The sequence below is a fragment of the Halichoerus grypus genome, chromosome 1 (assembly GCF_964656455.1).
Source record: "Halichoerus grypus chromosome 1, mHalGry1.hap1.1, whole genome shotgun sequence".
In the NCBI taxonomy this organism is placed as follows: Eukaryota; Metazoa; Chordata; class Mammalia; order Carnivora; family Phocidae; genus Halichoerus; species Halichoerus grypus.
The window spans coordinates 126,420,431-126,436,860 of NC_135712.1; the positions used below are offsets into that span (position 1 = coordinate 126,420,431).

At 35.4% G+C, this 16,430-nt stretch overlaps 1 protein-coding gene across 2 annotated transcripts in view; it reads left to right on the plus strand.

The window, feature by feature from the left end:
- The window catches only part of ACAD11 (acyl-CoA dehydrogenase family member 11), a 99,450-nt gene that overhangs the window by 32,169 nt on the left and 50,851 nt on the right, over positions 1-16,430 (plus strand). For both annotated transcript variants that reach the window (XM_078071736.1, XM_078071738.1), the window contains exons 8-12: positions 952-1,058; positions 2,292-2,418; positions 9,270-9,347; positions 10,036-10,174; positions 15,378-15,485. In XM_078071736.1, the coding sequence (XP_077927862.1) occupies positions 952-1,058; positions 2,292-2,418; positions 9,270-9,347; positions 10,036-10,174; positions 15,378-15,485 (559 nt within the window). The remainder of the gene's footprint in view (positions 1-951; positions 1,059-2,291; positions 2,419-9,269; positions 9,348-10,035; positions 10,175-15,377; positions 15,486-16,430) is intronic.

Genomic DNA, 16,430 nt, shown 5'->3' on the forward strand with positions numbered 1-16,430 from the left:
AAAAGTTTGACTTGGGTTATGTTGTAATTAATATGTATGTCATAGACTATATGTGGTAACAGGGATGATCATAAACATTGCATTCTAGCTACAAATATGAAATTGGAAATGATGGAAGGACTGTTAAGAGAGTTATATTGCATAAAGAATTACATGAAGAAATAAAACTAATGAAATTCAGTTGATTGTGTTAGGGTGGGATGAGCAGGGGAGAGGAGAGTGTGTTAGTACAGAACACGGAGAAGAAAAACTAGTTAGCATTCAACTAACCCTGTTCGAGGAGACAGTTAATTAAACTAGGACTCCAAAAAAATGAGAGAAAATATTCTTAGAGATCATCTCATTGCCTTCTCTTTAATTCTATAGTTTTTAATTTTATCTTGGTTTATTTAGATTTTCCCCCACTATAACAGGAGAATAGTGATTTTTTTTTTAAAGATTTTATTTATTTATTTATTTATTTGAGAGAGAGAGCAAGAGAGCATAAGTAAGGGGAGCGGCAGAGGGAGGGGGAGAAGCAGGCCTCCCACTGAGCAGGGAGCCCGAAGCAGGGCTCAATCCCAGGACCCTGGGATCATGACCTGAGCTGAAGGCAGATGCTTAACCGGCTGTCCTGGTGTGATCTTTAAAGTGATCTTTAAAGATGATATAAGGTGATGCCAATTTGGCATCTTTGTTAACTCCTAAGTTCATTATCAAGTTTGATTTGATTTGATTTCCAGTTACAATTCTGTTAGGATGAGAGTGTGTTAAGCAAATGATGCGTGTATACCTCTTTAATTTAGGGGGGTATAATTATCCCTATGTATAAATAAATAGAATTGATGGTCTGATTTACATCTTGATACCTTGTGAGTTTAGTGACTCACATAACTGGGAAACTGGAGAGACTGGATAGCTGAAGAACAGTTTTCAATGAATCTTAATTGCTGTATATTAATTTACTTATAGGGAGTATATAGTAGATATCTTCTGGGAAATAATGCATCTGAGAATAGCTTTCTGTTTGCCAAGGTTGTGCAACCTCTGGCAGAAACTGGATTACAGCTTTCAAAAAGGTAAGCAAAATCAATTGCTTGGCTAAGTCAAATTAGAGCCTTTATTAGATATATGAAGGTTGTAAACTTCAGGGGAATAGGGACTGTTTTTATTGCTTACACCAGGGTTACTGCTGCCAATAACAGCAGTTTTTTGGTAAATATCTTATATGCCTGAAAATAAAGAAAATAACCCAGATTCATGATTAAAAGTTTTGGTTTTTTTTGCCAACTTGAGCATATAAACTTTTATGGAAATGTTTCTTTTTGTTTGTTTCTAATTTTTTTTTTTAAAGATTTTATTTATTTATTTGACAGAGAAAGAGGCAGTGAGAGAGGGAACACAAGCAGGGGGAGTGGGAGAGGGAGAAGCAGGCTCTCCGCTGAGCAGGGAGCCTGATGCGGGGCTTGATCCCAGGACCCCGGGATCATGACCTGAGCTGATGGCAGACGTTTAATGACTGAGCCACCCAGGTGCCCCAGTTTCTTTCTAATATTTAAATTACTTACATATACCTATTCAAAATTACATCTTATAAAAGATGATTTATTAACTTTAGAAGTATTGCTCTCTTCCATCATATTTCATGAAATTTTACTCAGTCATTTCATAAGTGTCTTTGAAATCCATGTCTCATCAGTGGAGCACTTTTTGAGGCATCTAGTTCACTTGCCAACCACACACTCCCATCTAAGAGATGTGATAAATAGCACTTACTGAATGCATAGATGGTGCTGTCCCTGGAAATTCTGTCCAGGCCACAAGTACCCAGGACATAACATTAGGACAGTTATGTTTTACAATTCGTCTTATAGATGGATGTTTGTGTTCTCTCAACATAACAACTGATAGTGTTGCTCTTCATAAAGATCTTTATAATGACGTCCAGTAGTTGTATTTGTGAGGAACATCCTAAGAATAATTACTACATTTCTGTTCAATTTCTTCACTTTCTTTTTGAGAGATTGTGATAAGTGACTTTATAATAAAAATTCAAAACTGCCACTGATTGAGATTATGCCAGGCTTATGTTTTACCCACATAGTGCTTTCAGCATTAAAGTTTCATGTTCAAAGTAAAGTGATTCTACATTCACCCCATAATATGAAAAACTTAAGAAATTCCAAAATATGGTAACTCCTGAGGGATATTTTGAGGGAGTTGGAGAAGACTTCACATTATATTCAGAAATACATAATAATGATTTGGGACACCTTTGTAACTTCTTTTTTTTTTTTTCTTTTTTTATAAAGAACTTTCAGTACTACATCACCACAGATTGATACTTCCCAACAGTTGTTTGTACTGAGTAAGACCGGCCAGGAAGTTCTTGCTAGGGTGAAGCGTTTCATGAAACAACACATCCTTCCAGCTGAAAAGGTAAATACTGTATAAACAAACAGAATGTATTTGTGCTCAAAGACTGTAGATGGGTTATGTCTGTTATCTCTGCTTCTAGGCGTATCATGGTATCCTATCTTTGTAGTCAGTCCTTACCTCATTCCCCTTCTCACCTTAGCACTGAGCTGCTGCAGAAGCTGATAAGCTAAAATATGCCAAGGGAATGCCACAGATGAATCTTTGGAATTAAAATTCAGTCGAAGGGGATTAACTGTTGTAAAGTTGAGATCCTAAATATATTAGAGTATATATATCCTAAATATATTGAGATCCTAAATATATTACTTTAGGGCCTTTAAAAAAAAAAAAGATTTTATTTATTTATCAGTGAGAGAGAGCACACTCTACTGGGGGGAGGAGCAGAGGGGGAAGAATAAGCAGACTGCACCAGGTGGGGAGCTCCACTCGGGGTCCAGCACCACAGCCCTGAGATCATGACCTGAGCCAAAATCAAGAGTCAGATGCCCAACTGACTGAGCCATCCAAGCACCCCAGGGCCTTTTCATAAGGCAGTGACTTTCAGCTTTTTTTTTTTTTATGGCCCCCTTTGAGAATTAAGAAAACTGTAGACTAAAACAAAATGGACATAACCAGAAAATGTTGCATATCATTTCAATCTGTTCACAGATACAACTACCTCTCTCCCCACAGGCTACTACTTTAAGGTGTTAAGTTTCAGTAAGTTCACTGAGGGTAGAGAAGTAACATGGTACATTCATTCATTCAGTTAACATGTAATTATTAGGTACCTAATAATGGGCTAGGCATCTGGAGAGCCATCAAAAGTAAAAGAAAGAACAAGACAGCTAATGATTCCACAGAGCCTACACTTGAGCACAAAAGAAAGACATTCAGTAAGAGATGATAATGCTGTGAAGAAAAGATAAAAGCTGTTATGAAAATACATAAGGCAGGTGGGGCCAGGTATATGTGTGAGTTGCACACTGGTGTAAAAATCGTAAGAGTTTAATTTTAGTCCATTCCTGGCACAAGGTAGGTGGTCATGAACAAATAACTCTAACTCTCAGTGCCTCAATTGTTCATTTGTGATGTGCGTAAGTATGAGTAGATATACAATAAATTCTCATTTTAATTTTCTAAGATTCTGAGAGCTCTAGAGCTAGACTGACAAAATCAAATAGGAAACTGAAAAAGACCAAAATTCTTTAAACAAAAGTGTTCAGAGTTGATATGTGTTTATAGGGCAGTTACTGTTGTTACTTGAACTACATAAATAATTATCATATTTTTAATAAAGAACTGGCATGAGGTGAATTTTGCTGACAGTGAGGTATAGTTTTTTTTTAAGAAAATACTACTTAAATAGTCTCCACTTAACAGAGAAAATATACAGAAACAGGGACTTTACAATAATACAATGGCACTAAATTCGTATCTTTTAATAGTTCCTCTGAATCTAAATGGGCTAAATGCCCCAATCAAAAGACACAGGGTATCAGATTGGATATAAAAGCAAGACCCATCCATATGCTCTCTACAACAGACTCAGTTTAGACCCAAAGACACCTCCAGATTGAAAGTGGGGGGGGGTGGGGGTGGAAAACCATTTCTCATGCTAATGGACATCAAAAGAAAGCTGGGGTAGCAATCATATCAGACAAATTAGATTTAAACCAAAGAATGTAATAAGAGATGAGGAAGGACACTATATCATACTTAAAGGGTCTATCCAGCAAGAAGATCTAATAATTGTAAATATTTATGCCCCTAAAATGGGAGCAGCCAAATACATAAGCCAATTAATAACAAAATTAAAGAAACACATTGATAATAATACATTAATAGTAGGGGACTTCAACACCCCAGTCACAACAATGGACAGATCTTCTAAGCAAAAGATCAACAAGGAAACAAGGACTTTGAATGACACACTGGACCAGATGGACTTCACAGATATATACAGAGCATTCCATGCTAAAGCAACAGAACACACATTCTTCACATGTGCACATGGAACATTCTCCAGAATAGATCACATACTTGGTCACAAATCAGGTCTCAACTGATACCCAAAGGTTGGGATCATTCCCTGCATATTTTCAGACTACAATGCTTTGAAACTCGAACTCAATCACAAAAGGAAATCTGGAAGGAACTCAAACACTTGGAGTTAAAGAGCATCCTACTAAAGAATAAATGGGTCAACCAGGAAATTAAAGAAGAATTTTTAAAAATTCATGGAAACAAATGAAAATGAAAACACAACTGTTCAAAACCTTTGTGATGCAGCAAAGGCAGTCCTAATAGGGACGTACATAGCAATACAAGCCTTTCTCAAAAAACAAGAAAGGTCTCAAATTCACAAACTAACCTTACATGTAATGGAACTGGAGAAAGAACAGCAAATAAAGCCTAAGCCAAGCAGGAGAAGAGAATTAATAAAGACTAGAGCAGAAATCAATGAAATAGAAACCAGAAAAAAACGTAGGACAGATCAACGAAAGTAGGAGCTGGTTCTTTGAAAGAATTAATAAGATAGTCTTGCTCTTTCATTTATAAATGTGAATGGGAAATCAAGGGAAACATGAAGCACAAAAAAGAAGTATCACAAGTTGGGTTGTGATACATCTGCTGAACTTAATATTATGCAGCTATTAAAATATTTACAAAGAATTTTCAATGTAGAGATGCCTGGGTGGCTGAGATGGTTGAGCATCTGCCTTCGGCTCAGGTCTTCTGCCTCTCCCCCTGCTCATGCTCTCTCTCTGTATCTCTCTGTCTCAAATGAATAAATAAAAAAAAAAAAAAGAATTTTCAATGTAAAAGAAAATGCTTTATTATAAGTAAAAAAAAAAAAAAGCAATCTATAGCTTTAACAGAAGATTGTCCATATTTTGTGTGGCAGGGAAAGCCACAGTCATTTTGTCTTTGCAGATCATTCAAATCTAGAATATATCCATGCATAATAACATGAGCTTTTTCTTCCATTAAAAATCTTAAACTGGGGGACCCGGCTGGCACAGCCAGTGGAGCATGCAACTCTTGATCTTGGGGTTGTGGGTTTGAGTCCCATGTTGGGTATAGAGATTACTTAAAAATAAAATCTTAAACCAACATCTGTAAAAGTATTTTATCCTGTAGAATGATTCTGAACAATACTAATCCCTGTCTGTAAACATATACATTTGAAATGATAACTGGAGAAAAGTAATTAGCTTTTTCAAAATAGGAGGGGGAAAGCCTGTGAAATTCTATCCAATATTATTATAACTAAGTTTATAAAAATTAAAAGTCATGTCTAGAAAACAAGATTATGTCATATAATACACCAATATTTTAACAGTATACATCTTTAGTCAGACTTTTTATGACTTTTAATACTTTTACGTATTTTTCCAAATTTTCATAATGGGAAAAAGTAAGCTTCATTTAAACTACTCAAATGACCTTTGAAATCCCTTAGATTTCATAAAGTGAGAACATAAGAACCCATTTTCTATGAGAATGTTAAAAGGTAATTTTTCCTATTTAAAATGGATAGGAGGGGGCTTGAGTGGCTCAGTCAATTAAGCGTCCGGCTCTTGATTTCAGCTCAGGTCATGATCTCAGGGTCATGAGATCAAGACCCACACTGGGCTCACACTGGGTGTGGAGCCTGCTTAAGATTCTCTCTCTCCCTCTGCCTACCCCCTTCCACGTGTGCATGCTTTGTCTCTAAAAAAAATAAAAATAAAATGGATAAGGAGTCTTTAAAAATAGCATGTAATGTAAATGCATAAGGGTATGTGCATAAGTACACATGCATCTAGTCATGCATATATATACATATATGTGTATTTAATTATATTTATTTCCTTACCTAAATGTCCATATGACATTATGCAAATAGGATGGGGTTTGGAGCAACATGGAGCAACATGAACCAAGTTTAAACCCTAGGACTTAAATTAAGTACTGGGAAAAAAAATAAAAAATAAATAAACTGAGCACTAGGAAAATCAAAAAAAAAAAAAAAAAAACAAAAACAAAAAAAAAATAGCATGTAAAACAAGAACTAGCAACATAGTGTTGAGAATACACTTACAATGTAATGAGAACATTAGTCATATTTTCCTATTCAATATAATAATATACTAGTAAAGAACTGTTGCTTTTTTCTAATAGACTTAAGTTTAAAGTGAAAAACATATTGCAAAATTATTTGTAGGCTCAGATTTAAGATTCTGAACTAACATACTGCAAAGCAATATCTCAATCAGTGAATGAGGAAGTTAGATGTTAAAGGTGCTATTTGGGGAGAATTGATCAGGCATCAAGTGTATTTTCTGCTTTCTTCTTTCACCAATATACTGTTTTTCATACTCTAAGAACTAAAGAAAGCTTCTTTGTAATGAGATATTTTATATTAATTCTGACTTCTGCCATACTACAAACAGATTTTGCAGATCTCTAAATGGATAGACTTTAGAACAGGAAGTATTAAATCACACAAGTTTTTAAATAATTATGTTAACATTGGATAATTTAATTTCTCAGAACTGTAGTATCATAAAGAGGTAGTAAGAGATGAGGAGTTCGTAAATGTATTGAATAATATATTTCTTATCAAACACAGTAGCATTGACTATTTCCATGGCCGTACAAGGGATGGAAATAATAAACCCTAAACAGGAAATCTCCAATTCAGCTGACTTCCTGACAGAAATGATGAATGCTGTTCATCCTGGTTAGAAAGTCCTTTGTCTTCTTACAGTTTTCACTAAATACATCAGTTCCCTAGACCAGCCATGCTTAATAAAAAGAACATATTTGTGTGTTATATGATTGTAAAGGAGTGGAACAATTTTAGAAAATAATTTTGTAATGTGGCCTTGTGACAATAGTCACAGATTTTATTTTAGTAATTCTACTAGCCTAAGTTTAAAAAAAAAAAAAATAGATACGGAGATGCTATAATAGCAAAATATTAGAAAATGCCATCATAGTCCATATTTTAGTTCATCTTGATTCTTTTATTTGCACAAATTAGAGATTATTATTACTGTTTCATGTGGCTAGTTTTAAATTTAGATTTACCCATGTATTTATCACTTTATTTACTGGTTCTTCTTGCAACTCAGATGTTTCTTTTAGGATCAAGTTCCTTTAATGAGAATCTAGTGGTAACCTTTTCTTTGATCTTTCTTTTTTCCTTTTTTCCTTTTTTTTTTTGCTCAGGAGAGGTAAGTAATGATTCAGATTCAGATTCTCTCTGTTTCTTTTTTTCTAATGCCTTTATTTTGCCCTAATTCTTGAAAGATTGTTTTATTGGATATAGAATTCTAGGTTGACAGTTATTTTCTCTCAGCAAGTGAAGACATTATTGCACTGATTTCTGGCTTCATTTGTTGCTCTGGGGAGTCAGTTCTCAATTCTTTAATTATCAGTGATCTGGGGGCACTTGGGTGTTTCAGTCAGTTAAGTGTCCAACTCTTGATTTTGGCTCAGGTCATGATCTGGGGGTCATGAGATCAAGCCCCACGTCAGGCTCTGTGCTCAGCGGGGAGTCTGCTGGAGATTCTCTCCCTCTCCCTCTCCCCCTACCCCTCGCTTGCTCTCTCTCAAATAAACAGATAAATCTTTAAAAAAAATTATCATTGATCTGTCCTTCCACCCTCCCCTCCTTTTAAGAGCTTTTATTTCTCTTTGATATTCAACAGTTTGTGCTTTGGCTTTATTATGTTTTCTGAACTTGAGGATTGGTGTTTTTCATCAGTTCTAAAAACTCAGATGTAATTTTTTCCAGTATTCCCTCTTCTCATACTCTTTATCTAGGGTCCCCAATTAGACTGATGTGAGAACTTTTCTCTATATCCATCATATCCCTTAACCTTTCATATTTTCCTTCTATTGAATTTTTGTGCTTCATCCAAGAAAGGAGTAATTTCTTCATATTTTTCTTCCAATTTATTTCTTTTTTCAGCCATATCTAATCTACTTTTCAACCATCCCTAGGGCAGTGATTCTCAAAATTTGGAGTGTCAGAATTGCCAGGGCTAGTAAAGAATACAGAAACTGTAGGCTCATTGAAGTAGGATAGCTCGTGGATACTTGTGTTCTCATCAAGTGCCCCAAGTAATTCCAATACCACTAAAGTTTAAGAACCACTGCTTGGATTTTTAAATTTAATTAATGTGGTTTTTCTTTTCCTCAAGTTGCATTTGATTCTTTTACTTTTTTGGTTGTTGTTCTTTTACAAATTTGGCCAATTTTGATAACCCTTGTCATACTTTTAATTCCTTCCTTTATTCTTGAAATCTATTGGACACAAATACTTTATTCTGTATCTGATCATTATTTTATCTGTAGTCTTTGGGGAGTGTGATTCTGTTGTTACACTATTGGTTTTGTTAATTTTTGCTAATGGTGGCTTGAAACAAGTATTTTAGTAACACCTGAAGAATTGGGCTTTTTTATTTCTGACCACTGAGGAATTTCCTTATTGTTCTTCCAGCACAGCTATTCATTACTACATGAATTTTTTTTCATTGTTTTAAATATTTTCTCTGGCATTTTTAGTTGTGCTACTTTGAGGGGGGTTCCTATGACCACCCATTGAGCTATATTGCTAAAAATGGAACACTCAAATCTTGGTACAAGATTTTGGAAGTCTGTTATCTCATATCAAGACAGCATAATTTCGTGAGCAGCAAACCTCTGGAATTGTTTATACTCATGTATCTGGTTTTTCAAAGAAGTATTACTGATTTAATAGCAGCTTGAAAAGCTTCTTCACCTAAATATGTTTACTTTGGGTATTAGCAGCTTATGGCGTTATTTACTTTGTATTAACTTTAGCTAATGAACTTTTTTCTTGTTATTACTTTAAGGAGGTAATTGAGTTCTATGTTCAAAATGAAAATTCAGTGGACAGATGGAAAAAACCTTTAGTGATTGATAAACTTAAGGTAAGAAAAACAAGAAAACCTTTAATATTGGAAAATGTGTATGCAGGTGTTTTTTGAAACCTTAGTTTATTATTGCTGCTGTTGTTATATATGTAGATAATAAATATATCAATAATAACTTTTTAAAAAGAAAGTTAAAAACAGAATCTATAGTATCAAATTAGGTTACATAGTGTTTTGTATATGGTATGTGATGAAGATAGCCTCTTACAGCTTTGAAAGAAAAAATATGATCAACACCACTCACTACCATCTGTTGCAAAATTGCAATAGACATCAAGCAGGACATTTGTCTCACATGGGCTCAGTCTAATTTCATGTTTTTAAATCCTAACCACAACACATGTAAGAAATTAAAATGTACAAAATAGTATGTTTGGCATAATTATACTCAAATGTGGGAGATTCTGTAATAACTATGATTCAATAAGAAGTACTCAGGAAGGCAAATTTACTTTTTCAGCCAAATCTAAGGAAACTTGGAGGAAAAGGCATTTCTTTAACAGTTAGGAAACTGTTGATTTGTAATGAGTTAGTAACTATTTGGTTTTGCACACTGTAGGGTAAATAAATAACTTCCTAAGTGTTTTTAAATTTCAAAAAGCATAAATAGCAATATCTTTTTAAAAAAAACTCTTTTAGTTCATGGTAAATTATGATCACTCTGGCATATTCATCACCTTGACAGGAAATGGCCAAAGCAGAAGGCCTCTGGAACTTGTTTTTGCCAGCTGTAAGCGGTCTCAGCCAGGTGGACTATGCCTTGATTGCTGAAGAAACAGGAAAATGCTTTTTTGCTCCAGATGTCTTTAACTGCCAAGCACCAGGTTACTATATTATTTAACAACAGAACTTTCTCAGATATTTTGAACAGTGTTTGAAATTCCTCTATTTTATGACAGGAAGTTTTTCTACACAAAGTCATTGGTTTATAAACTTGTCTACAATTTTACCTCTCAGTTACTTTGTTTTAAATATTTTAAAAAAATGGATCTGATATTCTCATTGGATTATTCTTTTGTTAAACATCATTGCATTAAGAGTATTAGTGGGTAGTGGCTACCTCCAAAGGGACTGGCAATATAAAGATTACAGTTTCGTGACTGGGTATTAGATATTTATATGGCTAGTTGGAATGGATAGAGAGTTCCAAATATTTTGGTTAGCCTCACTATCTCTCCATTTCTTTACCAGTTTTTTTTTTAAGTTTTTAAAAATTTATTTAAGTAATCTCTACATTCAACGTGGGGCTCGAACTCATGACCCCAAGATCAAGAGTCACACACTCTTGCAACTGAGTCAGCCAGGTGCCCCTATTCACCAGTTATTTATTGATTACTTACAACGTGCCAAGCACTGTTCTAGATCCTTGGGATGTATCAAAGAATATAATACACAAAGATTCCTGCCCTCATGGAGCTGATGTTCTAATGGAGGGAGACATAAATAAATAATAATAAATATTGTAAGTAAGTAAATTACGTAGTAAGTTTGAAGATGAAAAGTGCTTTGGGGAAAAAAATAAAAAAAAACCAGTACGGTAGGGCCATACTGGAATGCTGGGGAACAAGAAATGCAAATTACAGTTTAACACGGAATGGCCAGGATAGGCCTTACTGAGAAAATGACATTGGATACAGACTTAAAAAAGGCAAGAAAGTTAGCTATGCTGGTATCTGGGGAAAGAATTTCCATAGCACAAAAAATGCATAGACCCTAAGGCAAGAGTATGATGGGTGTATTCCAAGAAGACTCAAGGAGCGTGGCATAGTTGGGAGAATAGTAAGAGAAGATATCAGGGAGGAAAGGGCCTTATAGGGCAGGTAAGGGCTTGTACCTCCTGTGAAATGGGAAGCCATGGGAGATTTTACCAGAGGAGTGACAAGATGTTATGTCAGTTTTAAAAGAATCACTTTGACTACTATGTTGGGAATTAACAAAAGGAGGAAAGGAAGGAAGCAGGGAGTCTGTTGTAATAATAATCCCAGTTAGAGATGATGGGGATTTGTTCTAGGGTGGTAGCAGAAGAAAAGGTGAGAAGTAGAAAGATTCTAAATATATTTTGAAGGAAGAGCAAAGAGGATTTCCTGATTGGATATGGGGAAGTCAAGGATGCCTCCAAAGATTTTGGCATGAAAAATTGGAAGGATAAGGGAAGGAGGCCAACTTTTCTTTAAAAAGGTAATATGGAAGAGGGATGCCTGGGTGGCTCAGTCACTTAAGTGTCTGCTTTCGGCTTAGGTCATGATCTCAGGGTCCTGGGATCGAGTCCCATGTTGGGCTCTCTGCTCAGCAGGGAGTCTCCTTCTCCCTCTCACTCTCCCCCCTGTGCTCTCCCTCTCTCTCAAATACATAATAAAAATCTTTCTAAAAATTTTTTTAAAAAGGTAATATGGAAGAGATAAACCTGGAATGTAGTCTGTAGAAGGTGTTTTCAAACCTGGATTTGTCAAAGAACTGGCTAAGGAACTTAAAACAAAAACAGATTCACAGGCTCCATCCCTATAGTTTTGATTCAGTAGGTCTAAGGTAGACCCTGGGAATGTCTTTTGTCTTTTTTCCCCCAGGTTACTCTGGTTATTCTGTTACTCCCAGTCAAGGACCAACATTTGATTTGTTGTAGAAGGATGATGGTATGATATCCTATATTGTCACTGAATAAGTTAGACCTCAGTATTGCCTTTTGTGCTCATTGTATGGCCCTGCTGCTAAAGCTTTCCCAAAAAGAGTTAATCAAGGATGGAACTACCAAAAAGAAGTATATTGGATATCTGAGAGAAAACACAATCTGGTTGCATAGCAAAGTGTTTGCACAGTGGACTTTGACTCTAATTTGGAACTATTAAGGAAGTTATAGACTTCTGATGCACGGTTGAACTTATCCTTGGTAGTTCCCCTCCTCAAATTTACCAATTTATCAAATTACTGCTGTACTACATTTTAATCCAATAATGAGGCTATTGTAAAAGTCAAATCTATCACAGAATTTCTAAAGACTTCATCTCATTTATGTGAAGCTATTACATTATACTGTATAGATGGCATAATTTTGTGGAAGGAGAACTGGTAGTCTTTTAAAAAAATTTTTTATTGCTACTCATAGTGAGAAATATAATTTATATTGTGACCCAATATGTAGCATATGTAGTTGTATGTGTATGTTCATGGACGGATGGATGGATTGGGCAAGGGACTTGGGGAACAAGAAATGAAAGGCATATATATTACTGAAAAAGGGTTTCATGAAATAATAGTTTCCTTTATTACATACAATATATTCAGATATTTTCCAGTGAGTCTAATCTAATGTGTTCTATTTTGATCTATTTTATTTTTTAGCAAATGCTAGCCATATTCCATTAAATTGATTTCATGACATACTAATGGGTCATAATATGAAAAAATAATGCTATAGAAGACTTCCTTTGCAGACGCAGCTCTGCCACTATTTCTCCATTTGACCCGTGAACTCACTTTTCACTAGAAGATCATTTGCCTAGCATTAAAATTTCTAGTATTAAAATTTCATGAGTCTATCAATTGTACTGTCTAAATGATATCACCAAACTGCTGAAATTTTAAAATTGGCCAGGAAAATACATTTTCTTTGGCCAAAGTATGATTAGCAGCTCTCCTTAGCAAACAAGGATGTATAAAACTGTAAGTAGAAAACTAGGCGTTTTCTCTTTGTAGTGGAGATATCTTCATGAAGGCCTTGGGGCATTGTGTTTTGGAGCATTTCCAAAGCAGATAAAGAAGGGAATGTAATTGATGCCAATTAAATACTTTGGGAGGTTTCTTAAGTATAAAAGATGAATTTCTACTCAAGCTTTCCAAATAGTTCGAAAAGCTTTGGAAACATATGTAGTCTTCCAATTTGTCTTTTGTTTTGTTTTTTTGCCCTTCATGAAGTCATACAATATTGTATATTAGAATGTTGAATATAGCAATTTTAATTCTATAGCTATTACTAGAAAATTTGGGGGGCCTATGGGCTGATTTGGGGGAGAGTAATTTTTTTGTAGAAGTAACTTATCTAGGCTTTTTTCCAACCTGTAAATGATAGCTTCGTTTTGCCAGCTTCTCAGAATAAACTGACAATTTTTGGGAAGACCTTAGTCAATATTTACCTCATTTGAACTATAACGAGAAACAGTGAATTTAAAATAAGCAAAGAAAACAGTGAGCTTCATTAATTATAACTCAAGATTCATTTTCTCCCTCAGTCAAAAAGAATTTTAAGCTAATATTAATCTACTAGGAATTTTGTGCATTTTAATGTAACTTTGGCTCTGTTAATAGTGTCTGAACAGAGTGCAAATACATTTTGAGAGACTTAACTTTGATTTAACTCCATTTTCATAGGCATTTCAGTGACTGTCCTTCGAGTCATGTTTAGAGGTGATACTGAAAAATTCTTCCTGAAAATCTTAATGAATAACCGGGGCACCTAGGTGGCTCAGTCGGTTAAGCATCCAACTCTTGATTTCAGCTCAGGTCATGATCTCAGGGTTGTGGGATTGAGCCCTGTGTTGGGCTTCCCACTCAGCGAGGAGTCTGCTTGAGATTCTCTCTCTCCCTCTCCCTCTTCCCCCCCCCACTACACGATCTCTCATTCTCTCTCTCTCTTCCTAAAATAAAATAATCTTTTTAAAAAATCTTATGAGTAATCAGTTTTCAAGGGAAAGGGTTTTTTTTTTTTTTTAATTTTTATTTACTTATTTGTCAGAGAGAGAGAGAAAGCATACAAGCAGGGGGAGCTGCAGGCAGAGGAAGAAGCAGGCTCCCCACTGAGCAAGGAGCCCGATGCGGGACTCGATCCCAGGACTCTGGGATCATGACCTGAGCCAAAGGTAGATGATTAACCTACTGAGCCACCCAGGCATCCCAAGGGAAAGGTTTTAGTTTTTTTTCTTTTTTAGAAGTTTTATAGGAACAAATATCAGAGAAAAGCCCCTAGAGTGTTTTGCTCCATGGCAGATAATGAAGCATTCTTTTTTATATGAGAGTGATAGTAGTATATCAGTTACTGAACAATGCCCTCTGAGGTTTAGAAAGGGTCTTTGAAGTTATCTGCTGTCATTTTCTATCAGGGATTCTGTGTTTAGCATTCTTGAGATACTACCTAGTACTTTTCTAGATGGTAGGGGGTACACAAAAGTAAGAGCAATGGTAGAGGTAAAGAGACAATATTACTCTGAGTTCAGAGGAAGGAGATATTTCTGACTGGGTAATCAGAGATTCTTCACAATGGAAGTGGCTCAGAAGCAGGAATTTACTTAGGAATGATGGGTAGAATTGGACTTGGAAGAAGGCTTGGCACAGGCAAATATGTGAAAGTTAGCACAGTGTATGTTTGAGGAACAGGAGTCTCAGCGATGGAGTCTCAGTAGAGCATGTAATGATAATTGTTCTCCAGGAGCATTGCAGTCACTCCTAGCAAAGCGTATTTGCAAGAAAGCAGGGAAAGATTAAGGCAGTAAATTGTTTTCCTTAGTCCTAATTGAGTCAGACCTCAATTAAGACTGAATTAGGGACGAAGCAGACAAGTGTGTAATTCAACACAAATTGAATAAATATGCACCAAATGCCATATACTTATAATAACTATTTATGGCATACCTTCATTATAAATTATATTTATTATGTTTCAAAATATTTTTTTAAACAGATGTTTGCCTTAAAAAGATACATGTGGGGGCGCCTGGGTGGCTCAGTCGTTAAGCGTCTGCCTTCGGCTCAGGTCGTGATCCCAGGGTCCTGGGATCGAGCCCCGTATCGGGCTCCCTGCTCGGTGGGAAGCCTGCTTCTCCCTCTGTCTGCCACTCCCCCTGCTTGTGTTCTCTCTCTCGCTGTGTATCTCTCTCTGTCAAATAAATAAACAAAATCTTTAAAAAAAAAAAAAAAAAAAAAAAAAAAAAAAAAAAAAAAAAAAAAAAGATACATGTGTATATTATCAACATAAAGTTTGGATTTCATATTGGTAAATTTTTAAATGCAAAAGAAGTGTTTTTTTCTTATTACTTACAGACACAGGGAACATGGAGTTGCTTCACCTATATGGAAGTGAAAAGCAGAAGCAGCAGTGGCTTGAGCCTCTTCTTCAAGGGAACATTGCCTCCTGTTTCTGTATGACAGGTAAAAGCAAATCATGGTTCTCCCCTTGTGCAGTCAGTCATCCTGGAGTTATTATAGATGAGCTAAAATGAAAGAACGGCTTTGTATTTCAGGCAAATTTGCCCATGGACAGAGATAGGCATATGTTTGTTTTGAGCCCAATTTCAAATTTTGGCATTTTTAAATGTGCAGAATAAAATTGTCCTCCCCTTTGGGAGGATACCAGGTGATGTTTTCTGGCAGTTTACTTTAGGCATTTAGCAGCAGAGTAAACCTAACTTCATAATCTTTTGACTTGCATTTCTAAAATTGCCATGTATGTATATTTAATATCTTTTTTGCCCTTGTGTATGAAATAGTCATCTTTGTAATAATTTTTATTGATAGTTACAAAATACTTAACTCTGCCATAAACCTAGAAAAAGAGACCATTCAGCAATGCTGGTCACATAGTTCAAATTATGATCATATGGGGAAGTAAAATTAGGAGCATGTTAAAAATGGGTTTGGTACCATTTGTACATAGGAAACAGCAATTGAGAATTCTTCAAAGGAAAAAGTCATCATTTTATAGTTGAGTTTAGAATTAAACTAAATGTCATCTGGTCATAATTTTAGCCAGATTTAAAAGTCTTCTATAACACTGTATGTATTTATAATAGCAAAACTGATCTCCATTTAAAATCAGTGAGAGGCATTTATTGAACATCTGCAGTGACATGTTGTCTACAAAGCACTAATTGGAGGTTACAAAATAAGTACACAGATCCCTTTCTAAAGGAACCCCGTGGGTCTCTAGTTTTAGAAATAGAACACACAAAATATCTGAAGGACCCATTTAAAAGAGCAGCATATTAACAAGTGCAGATTACTATGATTGAGGGCTAGCCTGTACATTTTGAAATGCCATATAGTAAAGCAGTTGTGTGAGGGTGTCCCATGGAAAACTTTCTGAAGACATTGTGC